This window comes from Setaria viridis, chromosome 9 (assembly GCF_005286985.2).
Source record: "Setaria viridis chromosome 9, Setaria_viridis_v4.0, whole genome shotgun sequence".
In the NCBI taxonomy this organism is placed as follows: Eukaryota; Viridiplantae; Streptophyta; class Magnoliopsida; order Poales; family Poaceae; genus Setaria; species Setaria viridis.
Genome location: NC_048271.2, coordinates 34,467,564 through 34,492,168, shown reverse-complemented (window position 1 = coordinate 34,492,168; position 24,605 = coordinate 34,467,564). Strand labels below are relative to the sequence as shown.

General features: G+C 46.1%; 3 protein-coding genes across 3 annotated transcripts; all 3 read right to left on the bottom strand.

Moving 5' to 3' along the window:
• Positions 1 to 704: 704 nt before the first annotated feature.
• Positions 705 to 3,606, bottom strand: LOC117838696 (choline-phosphate cytidylyltransferase 2). Its single transcript, XM_034718825.2, has 8 exons — positions 3,260 to 3,606; positions 2,732 to 2,845; positions 2,094 to 2,189; positions 1,958 to 2,000; positions 1,714 to 1,869; positions 1,546 to 1,614; positions 1,310 to 1,420; positions 705 to 1,152 (listed from the first exon to the last, which is right to left on the bottom strand). The coding sequence occupies exons 1-8, from the start codon at positions 3,475 to 3,477 to the stop codon at positions 1,057 to 1,059; spliced, it is 903 nt and encodes a 300-aa protein (XP_034574716.1). The 5' UTR covers positions 3,478 to 3,606; the 3' UTR covers positions 705 to 1,056.
• A 4,600-nt stretch (positions 3,607 to 8,206) lies between these two features.
• Positions 8,207 to 13,725, bottom strand: LOC117836725 (4-coumarate--CoA ligase-like 3). The gene is made up of 6 exons (XM_034716203.2): positions 12,577 to 13,725; positions 10,824 to 11,013; positions 10,198 to 10,334; positions 10,020 to 10,087; positions 9,825 to 9,927; positions 8,207 to 8,657 (listed from the first exon to the last, which is right to left on the bottom strand). Exons 1-6 carry the CDS (start codon positions 13,645 to 13,647, stop codon positions 8,487 to 8,489), a joined length of 1,740 nt encoding a protein of 579 aa, XP_034572094.1. The 5' UTR covers positions 13,648 to 13,725; the 3' UTR covers positions 8,207 to 8,486.
• Positions 13,726 to 18,279: 4,554 nt separating this feature from the next.
• On the bottom strand, positions 18,280 to 24,172 carry LOC117839577 (CSC1-like protein At1g32090). Its single transcript, XM_034719950.2, has 11 exons — positions 23,618 to 24,172; positions 21,760 to 21,912; positions 21,467 to 21,602; positions 21,138 to 21,239; positions 20,865 to 20,984; positions 20,657 to 20,737; positions 20,182 to 20,522; positions 19,835 to 20,080; positions 19,315 to 19,639; positions 18,976 to 19,209; positions 18,280 to 18,864 (listed from the first exon to the last, which is right to left on the bottom strand). The coding sequence occupies exons 1-11, from the start codon at positions 23,929 to 23,931 to the stop codon at positions 18,487 to 18,489; spliced, it is 2,430 nt and encodes an 809-aa protein (XP_034575841.1). The 5' UTR covers positions 23,932 to 24,172; the 3' UTR covers positions 18,280 to 18,486.
• Positions 24,173 to 24,605: the final 433 nt, after the last annotated feature.

Here is a 24,605-nt window from a genome sequence, read left to right as displayed (position 1 = left end):
GGGAAGCCACGGCCCTGATGGGGCGGGGGGCGGGGTCTGCCGTGGAGATCGCGCGCGAGGAGAGCTGGAGGAAGACGACGACGGAGGTGGGCGCACCGGCAGCCGTCATCACCGGACACCGGCCACTCCGCGCAGCACTGGGGCAACTTACAACGCGCACAACACACACCACCACTCACACCGCATGCACACACCGTGCACGTCCTATGCACACACCACAGGAGAGATTAGAGAGTCTAAACCCTCGATGTGCGGAAAACGCACAGTACCACTAAACGCGCACACGTGTATGCATACCTAACCTAACCTAGGAACACCTTAGACGCTACAAACATGGTAGCAATACCTCAAAAGATTTGTCCCATCACTTGGTGGTCAGCTACTTGAATATAATTTCTAGAATTTATTTAGCTACCTTTGGGAAGGCTGTATTCAGTATTCTCAGCTACTTGTTACTTGTTACCATTTTGCATTGCGGCGGGGTTGCTCCAACTTTCTCAGGATACCGTCAACCCAGCGATTCTGTATGGTTCTATTACCAGAAAAGCTGACTGAGCCCTCAAGCTAAGTGCTCCACCTGGCCGTTGCGATAGTTGCACATTGCATCACCCAATCGTCAATGCCCTTGGACATAAGAATTGGGTACTCATAGTCTTCCTACTTCCTAGACAGAGAGGAGGAAGATCAACATTACAGGTGACGAGTTTACGTTGAATGTTGCCTTTACCCATTATAGATGGAATATATAATATATATAGCCACAAAATAAACACCAATATCGATTACAGAAAGGTTAATCTAACCCCCTTACGTACAAAATAAACATGTCCGTAATGATGCCAAAACACCAAACGCCTCTCATATAGACATTTGTATACGGCTTTCCATTTGCATCACAAAACTAAAAACGCCTCAGCAACTGCGTTGCACTCTTACAAGCATCCGCATTCCATGTGACCGCACCACACATGCACACACCACCTGAGGAGCATTGGTCCATTTCACTCTAGACTGACAGCAGGTACACGAGGTTTCATCTACACTGCAGCAACACACTTAGGCTGCCACTGGTTGCTGCACAAGACCAGCGCTCATTCCTTTGCTCAGCTGTCTCCCCAGCCTCTCTTGTATCCTGTCCTTGATTGCTGTTTCCTGAGTACAGTAATTAAAAGGAAATCTGTTTGAGTTGAAAGCCAGCAAATTTACCCCAGTTGTTACAAGTATTAACTTGTCGCCTATCTAATCTAACTAGTTTAAAATTCCATTTAGCTAGCTTTGGCAAGACCACATTCTTAGAAAAGCATATTACCATGTTGTGGCAGTGTTGCTCAAACTTCTCCAGGAAACCGGCAACCCAGCGGTCCGCATTAGCAAGCCACTCATCATGATTTAACCCAGCAGTCTTTGCCACTGTTTGCAACTGTAAGGTATGCAAAGCTAGATATCAGTAAAACTCCATGAAAGCAAGTGTAGCCTTCCATGTGAAGGAAAGTAGTAAATCTAGTTCTGAACAAGTACTGATCAGTCTCAGAGTAACACCATTACCTTTTCCTGATGCGCCTTCACAGTTTCTCGCAGTTTATTAATCTTCATATTAACTTGCAGTTGTTTCTCCTGATGGAAATAATAAGAGGGGAATATATGTTATTACTTGCAAAACCACAAAAAAGAATTCTCTGTTCCTTCAGTATGAGCCATCAGAAAGCGTCTAACCTTGACATAGCTCACACCTAGATCCTTCCTTGAGTAGCCCCGTGCTAAATTTCTCATGACATACTGATTGTAGTCCTTCAAGATCCTCATTATGAGGTCCGAAGTAGAAACCCCATCTGTTCTTTTTGTTTCCTTGAATTTTCCAATCTTTTTAACCTAATATAATATCAGCAGAAATATTTTCAGTTTGGAAGCAAAGGAAAGATGCATTTAACATTTACTTGGCTATAAAAAGGATACTTACAAAATCATAGACATCATTTGCAGCCCCGCTAGTATCAGCGTAGCTGTAGCAACAAGAAAGGTATAATAGTTAATTGAACTGTTTCGAGGGAGGAACGGGAACATCTGAAATAGGTCTTGTGCAAAGTCAGACTCACGGTAACGCATCATGAGCAACGTAGTCAATCTGATGTATATCAATGAACTCCTGTGTGAGAACCCATGGAGCATCAGGAATGACCTCATCGACCCACCTAAAAGTAGTAGATAGATATCAGACGATCAGTGGAAGGAGCAGGGTTAAATTTCATTCAGTGAATCACAGTTTTAAAACTTGCACTGGTTGGTTCTCACTATTATCTATGAAGATATATCATCTTTAGCAAAATCATAGAGGCTTAACAGAGCTTTTGCTAATAATTTCAGGTCGTTAAAACAATCTAAACAGACTCATAAAAAAAAAGGTCAACGACAAGTCACAAAACAGGCTGTAGGATGCAGCAGGCCCAAATTTACAGCGCCTTCAATTTCCAGTTGATTCAATAGAATAGGTTGTAATGAGGGACATGCTTGAGTGTTGGGGGTAAAAGGAGCATAGAATGGGTAACCAGATCAGGTGAACACACATACGTAAGCATTTGAGGAAACAGTAACACAAATTTCGCAGCAAGAGTGCGACGACTCAATTAGTACCATTTGCAGAGAATATGATTGCAATTGACATCATAAACAAGAGTAGCTGGTTGAATTGAACAAGCTTGCCGTAAAAGAGCAGTAAAAGGCTGGATTTACTGACTTGCAGTGGCGCAGGGACTCGTATCGCTCCTCCTGGGTCATGACGGTCTTTCCCTTGTAGCGTTTGGTAAGCTCGTCGTTGCAGCATCCGACGAGCAGATACGTATTGGGGAACCTGCGAGTTGTCACAAACATATTGGATGCGATTATTATGTGTTGCTAACGATGGTAACAGCTGCATCATCAGCGGCAAATTAAGCGAAGCTAGCATGAATAGATGGCACGCAAGGCATAAACTGTATCCAGATCCAGTTGACGAAGGGGGTTGAGACGTCAACCCCGGCGGGGTGGGGTGACGGGCACGCACGCGCAATTACGCGCGATACGAGACGGGAAAGGAAGGGGCGAGAGATCGAGCAGGCGGGCGCACGGCATCGTTGGCGTCCAGATCTAACGGAGCCCGCCCGCGGCAGCAGAATCGACGGATGCGGCGGCGCGCGAGGACACAGGGGCATGACAGAAACGGATCTATGCATCGTTGCGTTCCATTGGGGAGGAGGGGAGAGAGAGAAGGGGGCGGAGGACGTACAGCTTCTTGGCCTGCTCGAGGGCGCGGGCGTGGCCGAAGTGGAAGAGATCGAAGATGCCGTCGGCGTAGACGCGCACGGGGCGGTCGCCGCTCCCGGCGGCCTGCTTGGCGCTGCTGCTGGTGGTGTTGTTGTGGGCGGGATCCGCGGCGGAGGATGGCGTGGCGGCGGCCGCGGGCTTGGCGCCCTGCCTCTTCCTGGCATTGGAGACTCGCGCCATCTCTCTCTGTGCCTCCGGTAACGGCAGCGACGAAGACGAAGGGAAGGGGGTGGTGGGTCTGTCTCGTCTCCCTCTGGATGTCAAGTCCCGCTGGGTGCCCGGTTTCCCTTCCTGGGAAGGGGAGGCGAGGCCGCGCGCAGGCGCGTCAATTATAAGGGTCGCGGATCGGGTGCGGTGCGGACTCGGAGGGAGCCGCGTGTGCGACGCCACGCGCTCATGCGAGGCCCGCGATGGGGGGCCTCTCCGTGTCGTATTCGTACATGGCCGTATTTGGTGGTACTCTATAGTATCCGAGTCCACACACGTACTACGAGTGCTCGGTGTGCACATCTGCACTGGCACTGCAGCCCTGGCGGCCCTGGGCCCTGGCCAAAGTGGGATGACACTCGCACACTGAATTATAGGTTATTTTAATATTTATAAATTTCTAATTGTAACTTCGATTAGCTGAAAGTACAGTAACCGCAACAACAGTCGTTGGTTCAAATTTTACAAGCATATAATTATCGGTACAACACCAGCAGCTAGGCAGGTAAATAGTCCGAGCATCTTCACCCGTACTTATAATAATATATTTCTTCCCTACAAATACCTTTTTTTTTTCATTTCTATGAGCATTGCTACAATAGATCATCAAAAATAACCGTTGGATATGGGAGAGGAGTGAATCACCTACATACATACAGTGGCGGAACCAGAAGAACTTGCAGGGGCCATGGCCCCCCTAATGATCCAAAATTATTAGGGGAGAATGGGAGAAATGGGAGAAGGATCGCATAATGGAGAATAGGGAGAAAAAAAGAAATAGGGAGGAAAAAAAGAAGGGAGAAAAAAAGAAAAGAATATTATGGACATTTGATCTCTTTTGTCTGTTCTGAAAAATAGGAAAAATCGTTCTACCAAATTTTTTTGTTTTTTCGGCGAAATAAGTCGGAGTCAAGAAAAAACTACATAAAAAATATCAAGAGCCGAAACTATTTCCGTATAATTAGAGTCGTGCTAAATGGGTCATAAGAATAGGATTGGTAATATGTTGAAGTACCTTTAGAGATGTTTGGCAGCACTCCACTTCAAAAAAATTAACTCCACTCCACCAACTTCATCATAGAGGAGCTCCACCTGGATGCTCCAAAAAAAATATGGAGCACCTCTACGTATTTGGCTGATGGTGTGGCTACAGCTCCAAGTATATCCTTGAGAACATGGCCTATTTGTCAGGCTTTCCTCCTTTCTCCGTTTCTCTTCCTCATTTTCTCGCCGTCGTCACCACCGGCAAGCAACCAAGTTCCTATTCGCTGGTATGTGCAAATGCTACTAGAAACTGCAGCCGTGATCATATTAGGAATAAACAAAACTAGCTGATGGCCGTGGCAGCGCTGAACAAAGCACAGATTGCACACTTTACACAGCTACGGAAGAAAATATCTGCAGAAATTCCCAGCACATCGGATCGACCCTCCAGAAAATCAGCCGTCACTACGTCTCCGCCACCCCTGGCTCCAATGCACCACCGGGTCTGCGTGTTGCCTCATCCCGAGCAGAACAGCAGCAACGCATGCGGCGCGGCCCCGCGAGCAGCGGAGGGGCGCGCGGATTGGCCCCGGTGAGCGGCGGCGGCAAGCCGCGGCCCCGGCCACACCCCGACCTGGTGAGCAGAACAGCAGCAACGAGTGCAGCGCGACCGCGACGAGCCGAGCGATGAAGGACCCGTTCGCTTCAGGTTATTCAGCCGGCTTATCAGGCACCAAACAGTATTTTCTTCTCACAACAAATTAGCAATTTCAGCTTTTCAGCCGGCTTATAAGCTGAAGCGAACAGGCTCGAAGGCGCGTGGGCACGGCCTCGACCCCGGAAGCAGCGAAGGCACATGCGGCCAACCCCGGCAAGCTGTGGAGGGGCGCATCTTGGCCCCAGCGAGCGGCGGTGGCCTAACATCGTCGAGCTGAGCGACGGAGGCGTGGCCCCGACCGCGGCAAACAGCGCGCGGTGGCGTGTGCGGCCGTCGGTGAGTGGCGGCACAACGGGAAAAATGACAAGAGAACGAAGGGAGGGGCGACAGGAGGAGGACCATTCGTTTTTTTTCTTTCGCGAACCGGCATGTGTGAAACCAATAGTAACGGCAGGTAACTACCACAATTCCATGAGGAGGTTTAAAATAAATATTTTTGGAGCACCCCTTTCCATGTGGAGGTTTAAAATAAGATCCCTTGAGGTATATGTTAAAAAAACATAGATCTAGCTCCTAACTCCAACTTTTTTTTTCTAGAGATGGAGTTGATGGAGCTAGACGTGTAGGACAGTAAACTTGTGGAGTGGAGCTGAAAAAGTTGGAGTGGAGTGCTGCCGAACACCCCTTAATCCTTCAAATAACAAGTTATTGATATTAATACGAACCAGTGTAGCTCAGTTGGTAAGGTTCCTTATGGTGGAACCTGTCCATCAGGGTTCGAGTCTTCAACTCAGCACCGGTGCTCACATTTTCATTGATTTACTTTAGGATTTAACTAGCATTGAGCTTTCAGTGATAGGCAACATGCCCCTCGATAGCAAGGCGTCAGTGGTGACTTCGTCAATGTCGAGGATATGCTGGCTCAGTCTCTCGAAGATGCTTATAAAGGTAGGGTTGTGTGCCTATGTTCGTAGTGGTGGGTGTACGCGCATGTTTTTTAGCCTATGTGTTTGTACTTTGTTTCGAAAAGAATTGATGGGAATAAGTAATTTGGTTGAGACGTTTGCCTAAAGTGCTAAGCTCAATCCACTGATCGACACCTGCTGCTTGATCTTTCTAAAAAAAGAACACCTGCTGTTTCCAACAAAGGCACACCGGGCTCGTGCCGTCCGATCCCGTGGCCCGTGGGTGTGATCACGCGGGCAGGATGTCTCCATCGCGATCACCGGTCACCGCACAGGCAGCCAGGCAGAGGCAGGTGCCGTGCCGACACGTAAGCGTACGATGCGCCAGGCTGGACGGTTACCTAGCGCGTGTGCCGTGTGCGCATCGTGCTCGGTGCCCGCATCACGTGTTCGTACGTGTCAGGATCGCACAATCGCAAGGCGTCGGCCTGCGGCCTGCCCCCCTCTCGTCGTCAGTCCCTCTGCCCCGCCGGCCCACCCACAGCCTGCCTGCCGTGGCGATTGGTCGTCACACTGTTACTATGCTGATCACGATCAGATACCGGCCGTAGCGCCGGGTGCGGTGTGGACTGTGGATCGGAGTTCCTCGAAGCAGCGTAGGCGAGTAGACATACAGGATATCCAATTATCCATGACGCTGCTGCTGCTTCTCTGCGTCTGACTTGCCTCGCTTCCTCCTGTTCCGACGGCAGCACGACCTGCTGCAAACCGAAGCTAAGAGGAGAAATATATGCACTGGTCGGTGTTAGCTGAGCTGCCCCAGCTTCAGCAGGTCGGCGCCGGTTTTTTGATCCCATCGAACCACCTTAACTAATGGCCTGCCTGCCTGACCAACAAGCAATTAAGGTGAGGAATTATGATTTCGATTTACTCCTCCGCTCGTAAATGGACTCTAAAATTTGTGCCACAAAAAGGTCCTTCTAACTCCATCATCTAATTAAAGCAATACTCACACCAATAAGGAAAACATATGAGAAGCGTGTGGAGCCAATCAAACAATCAATTGATGTTATTTCTATGATTCCAATGCACATGCATTTATTCAGGATTTAGAAAACTAAATTGGTAGCATGATTTTCAATCACAATTAATATTAATTATTAGGGGTAACATAGATATTTCTCATCACTACTAATGTGTCTGAAAATTTTCTAAATGGACACTCTTTGTGGGTCAACATATGGAGAAGTGCGTAGAACCAATCAAACGATCAATTGATGTTATTTCTCTAGTTCCAATGCACATGCATTTATTCAAGATTCAGAAAACGATTTTCAATCACAATTAATATTAGTTATTATAGGTAATACAGACATTTCTCATCACTACTAATGTGTCTGGAAATTTTCTAAATGGGGGTCGGAGGGAGCTGTAGCTACTCATTCTCATTTATAAAGAGGGGACATATGAGTCACTGACATTAGTAGATGATGGCATGCAGTCACATACTCACATATGAATGGCAAAAAAAAAAAAAGAAAGAAAGAAAGAAGGAAGTACAGCACCGTCGGCAGCATCAAGGTAGATGCATGGTGGCCGCCTAGACTGGGTGTGAGAAGCCAGCGACCAACCAACACCTGCCGCCCGCCCGTCCGCCCGCGCGCGGGCGAGGCTTTCTTGACCGTGTTCCGACTCGGGAGCACATTCGCAGCAGCGACCGCATATTCTTTCCGCGTTCGACCTTGTCAGAAAAAAAAAAAGAAACCTGCGCCCTGAGGCATCTATTCCTTCTCTAGAAACCTTCCACGCTACGGCCTAAGGAAGATCATGCATGACTGCGACTTTCCATCAACGAAATTAACCCAGGAAACATCCATTGCGTTCCAATCCTTGTCGTTTAATAAGAACGTACGGCCTGTTTTATTTGGCCATCTTTTCTCACAATATGTTTCATGGGATTTATAGCTACCAAACCAATACAATGTGAAACCATCTAACAAAATAAGCCTGATTGTTTGGTTTCTGTGCGCCAAACATTTTTTTAAACGATTCTGTGCACTAATCATATGCATGCCTGTAATTTGACTAGTTTTATGTCAACCGTGTACAGATTTTGACTTTTCCAAAACGATGAATAAACCTTCTATTCCTCAACTGAAGCAATGGAACGGAATATATAAGAAGAAAAAAAATTATAAGGTCGTTTGGGTTACACGAAATGGATAACATCATTTGTTCCACTAGCTCAATGAATCGACCAAATTAAACCAACACCTCACTCACAGTATGGATGTAACTTAACTATAACAAGCTCATCTACAGATATACCCTACTCTGACGATAGATAAGATCGTATTCATGCGACGGCAGCTTCAAGTCAAGCTGAAGGCGCTACCGCAGCCTGACCGTGTTCCTCTCTGCCTGCGTGCCTGCGGTTACAGTCTCGAACGGCGCTTGGAGTTGGACTTGGAATGACTTGTCGGACCGGCAACAGCGTCACCAGCGGCAAGAGAGTTCTTGAGAAGCCGCCTCAGCACCTTTCCAGCAGGCGACCTGGGTATCGCCTCCACGAACACCACCTTGCGCACCTTCTTGTACGGGGACACCTGCATCGCCACCTCATAAAGCTCATTTCAGGAAAACAAATACCGTCTGCAGATGTCGTTCCAGGATGCAGTGTTAACCAAAAGGTGTAGTGGTATAGATGGTATTGGCAGGCGTCAATGTAGCATACACGACAGTGATTACAGTCCAATCCCATCAGCCCATCTTAAGATACACTAGTTCCATCCTTACCGGTATCTGACCGATGACTCCATCAACCACAGCCTACAGGTTCATATTACCAGTATAATCTAATGCATGGTCGCATTACTTGGATACAGTCGGGAAGAAACAGACTCCTAGACGAAAGCCAGGTTTGGTTTCTCTTGCAACCCCTTCTTTAGCTATGAAAGAAAAGGTTTCCAAGGAACAGCTAGGAGGAGCATAATTCTTCAAGGAAACGGGAATCCAATTCTCCAAGTCAACAAAAGTAGGAGTGCATGCCAGCCTGGCCTGTTAGAACTTACTAGATGGCGTGTTAATCACACGATTCTTTGGAATAGAAGAAAGCCTAGAATTCTTTGGGATGTTAACATGATGCTGTATGAGGCTAGCCTGCTGCTGCCAAACCACCTGACCTCACACTCCCAGTTGGTTATACATTGCCATCCATACGGATGTGCTGCTACGCGAGACTGATTGAGAGCGCATGCATGATGCATGCATGGCAGCTTCTAGCAGCAGCAGCAGGACAGCACTGCTGTACAGGTGGGGAGCATGCACGGCAACCACAAACCACACAACTCGATTGTCAGACTTGCTAATATCATATCTGTCTTATTAGCTACTAGTCATTTTTCTAGTGAAAGCAACATGTATTTGTATATATGTACATTTCTTACAACTTACAACGCTTTGCCTGAAATTTGATGGCTAGGGCAAAGACGCTGCTTTCAGCAGCAGCAGGAGGACAACACTGCTGTACAGGTGGGAAGCATGCACGCAACCACAAACCACAGCCTCAATTTTCACATTTGCTAATATCTGTCTTATTAGTTACTAGTCCTTTTTCTTGATGAAAGCAACATGTATTTGTATATATGTAGATTCGTTATGACACGTGCCTGAAATTTGATGGCTACGAGAAAGACTCCATGTTATACTACGACAGCATGTCATGTTGAAGAAGAAACAACAGAGCGTAGTGTGTGGTCTGGTATTATCTTTACCTGCTTGGCCACATATTCCATCACTTCCGTACATGAAAGGCTGCTTCCAGATTTCCTCACCACGAAAGCTACTGGTACCTCTCCAGCTTCCTCGTCCTCAGCACTATCATTCAACCACAAATTTCATGGAATTAGGTTCAAACGCGTGTCATGCAGATCAAGTTATATCAGGACTGCGCGAAGTTAGAAACTCACGATGTAACAGCCACATCTACAATTTCTGGGTGCTCGACCAAAACTGCTTCCAAGTCAGCTGGAGCTATCTGATGGCCAGAAAAAAGGAACAACAATTTGTTACTACAACCAAAGCTTTCCCACACGATATCCACAGCAACAATGGCAAAAGCAGAGCACTTCAGCCGGGCCTGCATACCTGATATCCTTTGTACTTGATCACCTCCTTCAAGCGGCCTACTATGTACAAGTAACCATCTGAATCGAAGTAAGCAGCATCACCCGTTCGCAGCCAGCCATTGTTCATTGCATGTGCATCCTCATCATTCAAGTAACCTGTGAAGAAACAAGAATCGAAATACAAATGAACAAATCGAAGAGGCATTCAGAAAATACAGAAAATAGTATTATTGATCGGACCAGAGAGTAGGCTCAGTTAAGGGAGAGAAGAATCAAAGTGCATAAGCTAAATCAACAGTCCAATCAATCTCGAAGTACATAAACTCAACCAACAGTCCAATCGATTTAGATCCGAAATCAGTGCTTGATAAAGGCAGACAAGTCTACATGGATGTGCTTACCACTGCAAAATAGTGAGGTCTGTAGATTTAGATCATTAGTACATAAGTAAGCATATTATAATGATCTTCAATGACCAGCTCACTGAAGATATAACCACAGTCAGGCCTGACTTATTTATCGAAAATTAGCAATATGCCAACCTATCTCTTTGAAAGAATTCCCAAGCCTTTGAATGTTAATTTACATCTAAACATTTTTTCTATGAAGTGACGAAGTATAACAGTTAAGCTCATGATACTGTACCTCTCATTATAGCTGGCCCATGGAGCCACAGCTCCCCACAAGAACCTGGAGGCAGGTAGCAACCAGTTTCCAGATCAACAATTCTGGCATGCATGTTTGGAGCCAGAAGTCCTACTGAAGCATACTTCTTCTGCTTTGAAGTATTGAAGCCTCGAGTTCCTACAGCAGCAGATTCTGTCATGCCGTAACCCTGTGCACAAATTGTGTTGCATGAAGGTAAGAGTTTTTCAGTATGGGGTTTTCTGTTCAAGAACGAAAAAAGCAGCAGCCTTATAGAGAATTTAAAGAAGTTCTGCAAAAGGAACAAAATGCTGCTGTGACTCAGCAGCAACACAAAAAACAGTACATCCAAGATAATCTCCTAGGAAGCAACAAAGTTTACAAAAGAATAATTACTCCAACAGTTTGTAGGTACAGATTCCAGTCTGGCATTTCATTTCTTCAAATTTAAACGCCATTGAAAGATGGATACATGTTCAGATGCAGTTAGTGACATGAAGAGTTTATGTCAGTATAGTAAGTACTCGCACTGTGTAAAGATCAGAAAATCAATCCATTTCCAGAACCATGAGTCCCCAAGTGTCTGCTTCTTTCGGAGTTATCTTTGATTTTTGGGATTTTTTAAGGAAAAGAGTAAAATCCTTTCCCTTTGCTCTAGAAAGAGTAAAATCTTTGTAAAGCCCTCTGCTGTACTCAATAGTACGCGTCACCAAGTGACGTTGACAGGTGATCAAGTATGCCAACGCCCAACTGGGAAACTCAACTTCAAAATTCAGAACAAGGGCACATCATCATATTTTGTGTGTGGATCAGTGTTATCCAGAGTCCAGACAACCATATCCTAATCCTTTTCCCGAGTCACACATTCCGTACTCGGCCCATAATTTTGTACACTGTAGTATACTGTTGTACGAAGGCTCGGTCTAGCCAGCGAAATCAGCCCCTGGAGCGGCCCTAGGTGTTGGGCTGGCCCAGCTCCGCCCCTGCCCATGGCAGACTCTAACATCAACACTGTAGCACGAATTTGGACTGTTGATCAGGGAATTGGAGGGCTGAGAATACGTGCAGTTCTTATCGTGCAGTGGCACGATAAGAACTGTTGTGGATAATCGGATTAAAAAGAGTACTCGACATTTTTCTTCACCTATTTGGCACTCTGCAAATATTTTGCATGGCTGCCTCCTCTTGAGTACTTGAGTAAAACTGAACATTTGCTCCAATAAAAAAGCTCCACATTTCAGAGCAGGGCATATGGTCAAAACTACTGAAATCGTCTCCTATAAGAAAACTGACTCCTACTAGATTTGTGCACCGCTATGTACTCTGGTACCAAAACAAAGTCCCCATCAGACGTCAGTACTTCATCAGTACGTAGGCACGAACGGATAAGCTACTGTGACTGTGAGTGGAGTAGGCAGATGTTAACAGGTCTTAGAATCACACCTCATCCATGGTCACAAAACAGGAGGAAGGGAGGTGGAGTAGTTGTTCCTTGCTGATGATGTATGCCTTATGGATTTGTAGCCTGAATATAGTGGTTAGTCACGCTGAAGGTTTCTGTTTGTCGGGGGTAGTACTCTGTAGCGTGCCTTTTATGCCTGACAGATGTCGCTGAAATTCTAGATAGCGAGAAAGCAGTTGTGTATGTGGCCGGTTGGCTGTCAACCGGTTCTGCAATGCACTGCAAAATAGTTTACAGTGCATTGCAGAATGTTTCTCACACGACTCTAAAAAGAGTGGGGTAGGCAGGCACCTGAATGAGATCGACGTGGGGGAAAGCCTTGACGAAGTCGTTGATGAGCCTGACGCTTGCCGGCGCTGCACCAGTCGACACCTGCACCAAAGAACTCAATGCCGGTGGCTCGGCCGCGTGCACCATCGCCGCCATGATGGGCGGCACGAGCGGGAAGTGCGTGACCCCGAATCTGTCGATGGCCTTGACGGCCTCGCCCACGTCGAACCTCTTCATGACGACGACGGTGGAGCCGAGCGTGAGCAGGCCCACGGCGAAGAGCGAGAGGCCGTAGACGTGGAACATGGGCAGCGCCGCCAGGTAGACATTGTCACAAGCAGGTGCCGCGTATTGCGAGGCCTCGAAGCGGACGAAGAGCTCCGCCGTGGCGATGAGGTTGCGGTGCGTGAGCACGACGCCCTTGCTCCGGCCGCCCGTCCCTGACGAGTAGAGGATGGCGGCAGCGTCGTCCTGGCCGACCGGCGGGGCCGGCGGCAGGTCGGAATCGAGCAGCAGCAGCGAGCGGAACGGCGCGAACCCGGGGGCGCCGGCGTCCGCGGGACGGAAGGTCCCGGGCACGAGGACGACCGGGACGCGCAGCGGTGGGAGCCTCCCGGCGTTGTCCGCCGCGGCGAGCACGAGGGCCGGTCTGGTCTCCCGCACCCTGTCGGCGATCTCGGCGGGGGCGCTGTACGGGTTCATGGTGGTGGCGACGCCGCCCGCGGCGAGGACGGCGAGGAACGCGACGGGGAAGGCGACGGAGTTGGGGAGGGCGATGAGCACGACGTCGCCCGCGTGGAGGCCGTGGCGGCGGAGGAGGCCCGCGGCGAGGGCGGAGACGAGGCGGCGGAGGCCCGCGCGGGAGACCGCCTCGCCCGTGGCGGCGTCGACGAGCGCCGGGGCGTCGGGCGCGGCGGCGGCGGGCAGGAGGGCGAGGACGTGCGGGGCGAGGGAGAGGCAGGGGTCGGCGGGGAGGCGCACCGCGGGGTGCGTGCTCGCGTAAACCCCGGAGGCCGCGGAGTAGAAGGTGGTGGCGGCGGCGGCATTGGCGGTGCCGTTGTTGGGGCCGTGGGCCGCCACGCCGTCCTGCATTGTCACTGGTGTGGTGGTGATCTCTGCTTCACGTGGTGTCGTGTCGGTGTTGGACTCTCGCTGCACTTTAAGCACTTGCCTGGCCGAGTATAAATAGGCAGGATTCTGCGGCTGGGATGCGATGCGGAGCCACTTTTCGGTGGATCAAGGCGACGGCTTCAAGCTTGGGAAAGGAACCAACGAGGAATCTTACGCTTCATGCAACAGATTAAACTCATGCCAGCTGGCCAGTCAGAAAGGCAAAATGCAACCCAATGCTGCTGTACTGTACATGCTGCCTATCTCAGCAAATCTTCGTGCGCGGCGGCTTTTGCAGTCCTCGGTGTCTTTTTTTTTTTTGGAATAAATACTAGTCCACAGTCCCACCATGTGACTAATAATTCTTCATCAGCGGGGAAGGAAATCAACAATTACGATGACTAATTCTTCATGCGCGGGGAAGGAAAAACAATTTAATTAGAAATCAATTTAGATGGCAGCAGGGGCGGCTTCGGCGGTCCTAACCTGGCGGCTAGAATAGTTTCGATCGTACTAAGTATCCTACATGCAAGCGATTCGCCGAGATGGCAATAGAATTAGAGGAGGAGATAGGACGAGATGGTTTATTTCTCATGCAAGAACGGGTACCCGTGTCCTATTAAACGCTTCATGTACGAATTGAATACTATGGCCGTCTATGAAATAATAAAAGAAAGCTTAGATTACAAAGAACTGTTCGTGGAATCTTTACAAACTATAAACATAGGATTTGCTATTAGATTGACCAAAGTATATAAGGGAGTGACATGCAGCCAAGAAATGGCCGGCGATTTGACTGACTCTCCATTTCGAACTGCCAAATTTTAATTAATTAGCCGGCAAAACTTTTGTTGCAAACAGAATGAATGCTAAAATAGTAGGACAGGGACCAAACGTTCTGCCCAGTTTTTTCTGGCCGGTCAAACTAACACCACTTTATTAAAACCGTATCCAATCACTAGCTAATTGTTGTTACGAACAAGATTCCTTGTAATTTTACCCACAAAACTAGATCTAATTTGCTATATTACATGAAATAAAAGCAATGTCATGTGGACTCTACGAGTCATACCTACATTTTTGCCAATATTTCATAGAATTTGCTCCGATAGACCCTTTTCAAGAAAATCGAACGAATTAAGTAAGCAGGTGATTGTTTCACTTCACTATTTCCAAAGCTAGCCATACCATTAAATTACTGGATGATGTTGTGATCTACTGCTCCATAAGAATTGTGTAGTGTTTTGCAATTGTTTTCAAATAGTAGATAGACGAGATGCGCCTCTTTGAATTGAATATTTTCATTTTTATAGTCATACGACACTGAGTGGTAACAAACAAAATAGGCATACATAAATATGGTATTAGCAAACATATAGGGGACGCAAAGATAAATTAATTCACTTTAATTTCCCCATACATCATATAGTAGTAGATGGCATATATATAATATAGAGTTAAAAAACATATCTCATACTTGAGCTACTAGTTTATCTCTGTCCATACTTTTGCCAAATATGCTCAATCAAGTCGTTCTTAAGTTGGAAATGAGCTGATCGATCTTCAATATCTTCATTCTTGTCTAGCACTCTTTCAAATGTAGCACATTCTTCGGGGGAGAATTCTGCTTCTTCAACAATCGATATACTTGGAAGCTCGTTCAAATCAAGATTTTCTTCAATATCCTCCTCCTTTTCGTCTTCAACTATCATATTGTGAAGTGTGATGCATGCTAGCACAACTTTCTCGAGTTCTCCTTGGTCATATAGCTGCTGGTCGCTTCAAAATGCACCACCGATATCGCAAGACACCAAATGCTCGTTCAATATCCTTTCTCTTCAATTCTTGATGCTCTTCATATAACTTGTCCTTGTCTGTAATGGGCATTCTTATTGATTTTACAAATACAGTCCATTCCGAGTATATTCCATCAGCGAGATAGTAACCTATGTTATACTGATTCCTGCTGACCATAATGCATGCCATATCCAAAGATATGCGAAGCCACGGCCTCAAGAATTAACGTTGGAACTTTTCAATCACCCCGAGTGAATTGTCCCTTCCATGCATTGGGACATCTTTCCCATTACCAATGTATGTTGTCAATGCTCCCAAACATGGCAGGAAAATCTCGACTCTCAGTAACTTTGAGCAAACCCTCAATATTTGCCACAGTGGGTCGACTCAAATATATTTGTTTCACAAAAACAGAAAGAACACCTTTGGGAAACATCTTCAACACCTGTAATGCAGTAGTGTCACTAATCTTCAATCTTCAAGTACTCATCTAGACGATCTGCGGCGCTACTATTGGCCAATTGACGAATAACCGCTGTACATTTCTGCAACGGTGAGAGCCCCTGACGATTAACGGCATCTGTCCTAGCAGTGAAATAAGTAGACCATATTGGCTTACAATATAAGTGGAATTCCATGGACTGACTCCTAACAACGTGTTTATCGCGTTATTAGCTAGAGCACCATCAAGTAATAAGAAATATAATTGTTCACTCCTGATGCACGAAAGAAGCTACTTTCCTCAGATATAGTATCTCAATTTGTGGAATATTGACACATGAAACTTTTAACTCAATGCGTCTCAATGAAGTGATCACCATGTGGCTGACTCAGACATGATCAAAGATAATTAGGGTTTGCTCAGTCCCAGGCAGTTCCAAGCCACAATCATCATTGGTTCCCACTAGGCTGGTTCGCCAGCCCCACGTTCTTGAAACATTTGTGGATTCTTCATCGCTACCCTCCCTTTGCTCCCTCTTACCTCCCTTGTATTTGTTTATCGTTAGTCTTCCTGCCCTGCAAGTGGCATTTTCTTGTATTTACCCTCTTCTCTCCCTTCTCTCGGTCATCAGAATTATTTTGCATCATATCCCAAATCTCTTTGTTAGTTATTGTGCCTTGGTTTATTAAGGCTTTGTACACAGACCTTACCATGAAGCATCTGCTTTGGTATTGATCCCAAAAGAAAATGTCATTATTTTTCATTTAGATGGACGCCTGCGACTAAGTTATGCCATTCTCTCAACTTGTTTTCCACTAAAGTTCTCCTAAAAGACACGTTTAGGGGTGTGTACTGTTAATAACTGGTGCAATTATTGTTTATTTTAGTATGGACTATATTGTACAGCGATAGGTATTGCATTGAACTGACTCCTAATGACAGGTTCATTATATTATTAGTTGGAGCATCGTCAGGAATATAATTGTTTAATTCATTCTTGGTGTATGAAAAAAAGCTATTTTTTTCTCTCAAATATAGTATCTCAACATGTGAAATCTTGACACGTGAAACGAGCTAGATACGTCTCAATGAAGTGGGTCACCATAGTTTGACTGACGTATTCAAAGATAATTAGAAGTTAGCATTTATTTTGTTAGCTAAACTACCTTCTAATACTGTACATGTGAAGAGCATATTTTATGATACAATTAGTTTTTCTTGTTGATCTATAAGTCCCCGAACGACCTGGCGGTTGCCTAGGTCCTTCCAAGCCACAAATTTCATTGGTTCAGGTGGAGCTAGTTTGCCAACCGTAAACCTTTCTGCTTTCTTTGAACGTTCGTTTCACCCCTACTCCCTTCATCCACGATGTGTATTGCAGCTTATGTCTCGTTTGGTAGAGCTCCAATTTAGAAATTCTATGGATCACTTAGAGCTAGGCATAGATTCTGGAACTAGAACTGCATGTACATCAATAGTATTTAGATGCATCATTTTATTCATAGTTTAATCTACAGAAATCGAACCTTCACATCATTTCCCAAACTCAGATCTGTGGATTATCATTTAACATAAACTTTCCAGCCTAAGGTCAGTCTTAGTGCAAAATTGCACTATTATCAAGACTGGAAACTAGGTAACTATGCCTGTTGAGTGTCATGGGGATGAAACTCCTCTCACAGATGATGAAACTCTTCATTCTCTCTCCTCGTAAATATATTATCAAGTCAGCAAAGTTGCTAATGTAGCATAAAATTTAATGCACATGAAACCCTCCATGAAACTTCAATTGAGAGTGGCCTAAGAAAGCATACCTAGCATGAACCCTGACCTGAAATGTGAGTACTCCTATTTCTTTTGTTTTCCTAGGGGCTAAACTTAGCCCCTGTCACATCGGATGTTTGATACTAATTAGGAGTATTAAATATAGGTTAATTACAAAACTAATTGCACATATGGAGGTTAATTCGCGAGACGAATCTATTAAGCCTAATTAATCCATGATTTGACAATGTGGTGCTATAGTAACCATTTGCTAATGATGGATTAATTAGGCTTAATAGATTCGTCTCACGAATTAGCCCAGGGCTCCTGCAATTAGTTTTATAATTAGCTCATATTTAGTCCTTCTAATTAGCAGCGAAGCATCCGAAGATTTGATGTGACAAGGTCTAAACTTTAGTCAAGGATCCAAACACAACCTGTATGTTCCGTATATGTAGTAGGTCCCCAACCCACCTTGGTCGGTACCAACACATGAGTGCATGCTACTGTCACGAGGAAGAGGATGGGCTGCTCTACCGAGACACACCATTCTCATTCTTCTGCTCTCCATCAGCTAGAATCACAATTCAGCGCGAGATACACTCATAGAATACGCAACACTAGAGCTGACTCCTCATCTGGCACATCAGGGTTTACTTTTACAGTCACTACCACACTACACACTAGCATGTACATCGAACAAATCATCAATCATTGGCAATTCAGCATCCTTTTTAAGGGTAAGGTAACTAAGAGAAGAATTCACAGGACCAGGAAAACCAAAATCAAGTTAGAGACCACTGCTTTTTCAGTATCATTCAGGGCTGGATGTCGTAGTGATAGACGAAGTGCGGCGGCGACGGCGAGTCCATGTCGCTCCTCACGTGGATCCCCTCATGGTACTGGGTGCTCCTGCTGTATTGGCTCTCCTCGTGGTGGTAGTGCGTCTCGTGGGTGCTTCTCAAGTGACTCTCCTCATGGTACTGAGATGAGCTCCTCACATGAGTCTCCTCCTCCTGACGGTGATGATGCTGTTGCTTCTGGGCTTTGTCGATCCTCACCTCCACCGTCTCCTCCTCTTTCGCCGCTTCCTCGAAAAGATGGAAGATGGGATGCAGGTAGGCGTTAGCCAGGAAGGATTTCAGGTTCAGGTTAGGCTCTGACGCGTGCTCCATGTTATCCTTCTCCATCGCTTCCTGAAAAATCAAAACAGTTCAATTTCCAAACATAAGAAACGGTTAGAGGAGGCTTTCAGAGCTATCTCGTAGCAGAGAGAAAGAAAGAATGTTGCTCCAAAACTGGCTCACCTCTAGCGGATACTTCCTGAAAGCAGGCTCGAACCGGCTCTTGCAGTATTTGTGGAACCATATTGTCAGCAGTGGCAGGAAGATGAGTAGAGGGGTGGAGAAAGCAGCTTCCTTTGTGCTCATCAACCCAAACAGAGTTAGGTGAGAGATCAACAGGCTTGCTATTATTCGGGAATGCACCTGAGGCCAAAATGCAGCAGCGCTCTCATACTCCTGATTGTAAACATTGATGATCTGAAACCAACAACAAACAAAAATAGGAGAGAGTTATTGAGGTTAGTGTCATTCGACATTACAGGCTTGGGAAGGTGAAAAGTGGCATCAATCAGAATATCTGACCTGATGTCTGTAGACGAGGAAAGCAAAGGCAAAGAAGATGATAATGAATGGCAGGAGAATGGGGGTGACGACGGCGTACACAAGCCCAAGGAGGAAATACAGCTGCAGGGTTGGAAGGTTTTCTCCAAGCCCAATGCTACCAGGATCCATCGCCCTCTCCCTGTCCCTCTCCGTTTTCACGATAAACATGTTTTTCAGATGGTATATCACCAGAGGCTTCACTCGAAGGATCTCGTTTGCAATACCAGCCCAGCCATCAACCATTATGTACGTCATGAAAAATGTGGCCTTCATTGGTATAGCTACTCCGATTGTCATTGGTATTCTGCGTACAGATTATGCAATGTTACAGGTTATGACTATGCATTACATCAGAAACTCTTTATCACACAGCTTTGAGAAGTTAACAACCGAACACAGTAGTGAAATTTACTTGTTTCGCATAAATTGAATAGCAAAAGAAAATAACTTTTAGGTTCATAAATATACAGGAAAAGAAACGAAGTCTGAGGAGAATTACTGTGTAGCAGGCTTGTGGAGGAAAGTGTATAGCTGTTCAAAGGCTGTGCCAGCGATTATGCTTCCAAGGAATACATTCACCAGCATGAAGTAATAATATTTCGAAGCAGTCCTCCTTTCCAGCGATGATAAAGAGATGTAGCCTTCAACTTTTGACATGATCAGTAAAACTGTAGGGAGGATATAGAGAAAGATCTTCAGAGCCAGACCGGGAACAAACCCCTGCAGGAAGGATTTTACCACTTTTCTGCAAACCAATCAAGAAAGCATAAGAAAAATCATTAAATGGACCCATCTAAGTAGTTAGTATCAGGCAAAAGAAACAATGTGCAGGAAAAGAAACCTTACACTTCTATTACTGGCTTCAGAAAAGGAGCAACTTTTTCAAGACCCTCAAGATTGGCAAGTGATTGCACAAATGTGATCGGTATCATGTAGAAAAACACCAAAGCAAAGACCGCAACGGATATCAGAAATCTGCGGATACTGAGAGAGAAAAATGGGATGGCAAGATTCTGCCAATAAACATCCCGCGGTTCAGGAGCCCAATCAGTCAGCCATTGGGTTGGGTTCTTCGACTGTTGTGTCTGTGCACACACAGCAGCACCCCATCTTGAGTCAAACGTAACAAAAGAAACCGGCATAATAGCTTTTGGGTCATTGAGAACTTTCTGGCGCTCGGATGCCATCTGAAATATCAAGACAATAAACAGCCTGCGTAACTGTACACGCAAGAAATAAAGAGGACTTTTACAGTCCACATACTTATAGAATTGTGCATATCATTGATGATAGATCATATCATCAAGAACTGCAGACTTACCTTCCTCTCAAGCTCGCTGATTCTAGCCTGATAGTAGTCAATTTGATCCACTTCCCTGCCACAGAAACCAAGGCATCCTGTCTGAAACACAGGAAAAATCAACATGCTCAGGGATTTCCTAGCAAGCATAATATAGAGTGAGCATGGTTGAACAACTTGGTACGTGAGCAAATGAAACAAAGAACAGAAGCAATGTTGGAGAAGTTACCCTTCTAGTTGGTCTTTTCTCAGGATGCCTTTCAAACTTCAGCTGATAGTAATCCAACCAATTTTGAAGCCTATCCCTTTTCTTCACAAGTTTAGCGTACCGATTTGCGTTGTAAACAGGCTGACCATAAAAAGCAAATTTGCCTTTTTGTAATCACCACATTTCTCAACAACCATAATTTGTGATTGGTTGAAAACAGAGTAGAATGAACAAAAATCATGCCTGACAAAATGCAAGGTGAATGAGACATAAGCAAAGGAGAGGGCCATGTACCTGCTGACCAAGATAGTGGTCTGGATGATTTCTTCGGAAGAACTCGTCAACTGTTTCAGAAGTTGAATGGCTTGAGATGCGAGGAATGTTTCTAACAATCACCTGGAATTGCGAAAGAACATTAAATGCTACAGAGCTACTTTGGATTTCAGTTCTAAATGTGAATATATTAAGCTATAGCACAACCGCGGTACATGTTTGACTCAGTAAATCCACACTAGAGCATGTGTTCAACTACTATTTTCTTAGTTATCTATCACAAATGCAGTGGAGCATGGTTCATATGTATATGGTTAGTGTATCACACCATACTTCATCAATGTACTTACAGTAAACTGATCAGCGCAACGCTTCTGGGAAGCCAGGAAATGCAATCTCATAAATGCAACATTGCTGTATTCTTTATACAGCATGAAGCACACCCAGAATGTGAACACATATGCCATCAGGAGATGAACAAAGAATCTGAAATGAATTGCAACAAAAACGGTCAGATAATTTATATAGTTACAACTTACAACCTAACAAGCATAGTAGCCAAGTAGGTTGTAGGCATGGAAAATGTTCTGAACTTTGTATTAGTATAAGGAGCAAAAATTGTTAGGGTTCATAAGATTCTTACCTGTTGGATCCAGGGTTTACATTTGATATGGAAAGCTTATCGATATCACTGAAAACAACATCTTTTTTTAGATTAAGTAATGTGCCGCCTGATACATTGACTGGAACAAGAACCAGCAGTGCGAGAGCTGCAATGGGCAAAAACATCTTGAGACTGCCAAGGAGACAACAAAAAAATCCGTTAGCATATTGGATTGAGACAAACCCTTTTTTTATTGAAGGCACAAAGATGACACTTTAGTGACCATAAATGCAGCATTTCGATCCTTCTCTTGGAACACAATTAAAGATATTCCTCCTAATAAGGGGCGGGGGGGGGGGGGGGGGGGGGGGGAGGGGTAAAGGCCACAAGACAAGATTACAGCCTAAAACTAAGGATGAAATTACCCACACACATTTTGTGTAGATGCAAAGCATTGCCCATGTGTAAGGCTAAACGTGAAGTAGAAGGCTGCGTATTAAATAACTGATGAACTCCGTGGTGGTGCTGGTGGTAGACAGGTGGAGTTATTCTCCCGTTCACTCTTATTACTAGTAGTAGAGACCCGACGATGACACCAGGTGAAATGAAATTTTTGATCATGCCATCTTCGGCCACAGTTGCAACCCGAAAAGGGAAACCTTTCGCATGAATTTTCGTCCAAAGTTTTCCAATCTAGTACAAGAAAAGCATCTCCAGTTGTAACTTGTAAGAACCGGTCCCCACAGATTGAGAGAACAAGAATCACCAGTTGGTGACTTGGCGCCGCTACAATCACAGTGACAGGGGCACAAAGTTTGCCCGGGCCCTTGAACGTGAAACTGAAAGCGTTGTTGGCATGTAGTGGGCGACCACTACCTAGCAATAGAATACTACTAACCGTCCAACTAGGCTCTAGGAAATCAATAATAAAACCACAGAAGTTTGTGCTATCCTGAAACAAAGCCAGGAATCGTGCGGATCAAATCAAGATTAGACGACACCATTTTCAACACCACGACCGAGTGGGATAACAGCACAGCCGAAACGTGCCAAGGACAACATTATCACCAAGATGTATGTAATCAAACACAAGCAATTGCATACAGTATTTTTTTAAAAAGAAACAATAGTAGTAGTCTCACATGGATAAACAATGAGTGATGGAATATTTTTACTCTCTTCTGAGATAAAAGCATTTATGCATGTAAGTAACAAGTATATTGTGCTATTACTCAAAAATCAATCGCAAGTGTAAATCTTTTGTGGAAGGTAAAAAAATAATGTTCTTTTTTGGAAGGAAAAGATGTTGCGGTTCTTTTTGGAAGGGGAAAAGGTGCCGGTTTTCTTTGTTTCAGCAGGCAATCTCTAGAGCACCTGTAAAGACGGGCGTCTAATTTCTTTGCCGCGAGACGATGGAACAAGCACGAGCGGCGCGGCCGAAAGGTCTGCATTGTTTAACATGCGAAGGAGCAACTTGCTGGAAGGAATGCAGTATCCAGACGCAATCCCGCATATGCATCCAACCAGGCAGAGGCAGGCAAAGTTGGCAAGGCAGGGAAATCTCGAAACCGTCATTTACTCGTGAGGAAGATGCCGGCGCCGTTTGCAGGAATTCAGGAAAATGAAGAAAGTAAAAAGGAAAATTCGCTGGCTACTACAGAAAAGAGGGGAAATGTGTGAAGAAAAACATTGCATTTTTACTGGCACTCTTTTACTTGAAAGTGAAATGATCGCATCTACTATCTGTACAAACAAGAAAAGGATGCACCTCTAACGAACTAAAAGTCCGACTGTGAAACAAGCAGAATTGCAATTCTTGAAGTTGAATTCTTGAACCAGCGGCGAGGAATTGGGAATTTGGGAGAAGAGAATCAAGAGCTAGTAGCGGCGTACGTACCCGAGCGTGTAGATGCGTAGGTAGACGGCGGAGTCGAGGCCCGCGTGCGCGATGAGCTCGGGCTCGGTCACGCGGAGCGCGCCGGGTACCCAGCTGAGGAAGGTGATGTAGGTGCAGATGTTGAGGTTGACGAAGCGGCGGACGGCGGAGCGGGAGGAGTGGTCGTGGGTGCGCTTGTGGGCGAGGTAGAGCTTGGGGAAGTAGACGCGGTCGTTGATGGGCTGGATGCGGAGGACGGCGAAGAGGAGGAGGAAGACGAAGGCGCTCAGTATGTTGATGAAGGCGGAGACGCCCAGGTCCTCCAGCGTCGCCATTCCGCCGCACCGCTAGCTGCGCCGCTTGCTGTTGTTTGCAGGGGAGAAGAGGGAGAAGGGGATGGGAAGGGAGATCGATCGGTGGGTGGGTGGCGAGAGCAGGGAAATTAAAGGAAGGGAAGGAGCAGCGGAGGGAATTCAGAAAGCGGGAGACGCGTGCGCGGCGACGGAGCGTGTCTCGAGTCGAAGCGCGGCGCGGGGTAGCAGAGGGCCGAGCACGCGGCGGCGCTAGCTAGTTGTAGTGTTGCGTGGTGTGCACTGTGCAGGCCAGTTGGTTACAGCCGGTTTTGCAGTGCGTGACGACCCCTGCTCGTGATGACTGTGCGTTCCACGGACGCGGACTGACTTGGACGGACGCGGATTCACCGCGCGTTCATCGTGGTCGTGGATGTCCTCGCGCCCTGCCCTGCTCCCACTGATCTTCGGTTCTTCACCCAGGCAGCGCAGGCGGCAAAGGCGAATAACGCACTGCTGAGTTTGCGGCGACCCGACCCGACCCCCTGAGTTTTTGTCTCAACTGAATTTGCGTACGGACGGCATGGGCCGGATGGCGCAATGCGGGACGTGTTTGGATTGAGCCATGGCCGGCAGCAATCTCAGCCCCGGCGATCAAAATCGGATGCCCGGAGCGCTGCCTGCGCCAGGAGCCAACCAAAGCAATAACCTTTTGGAAC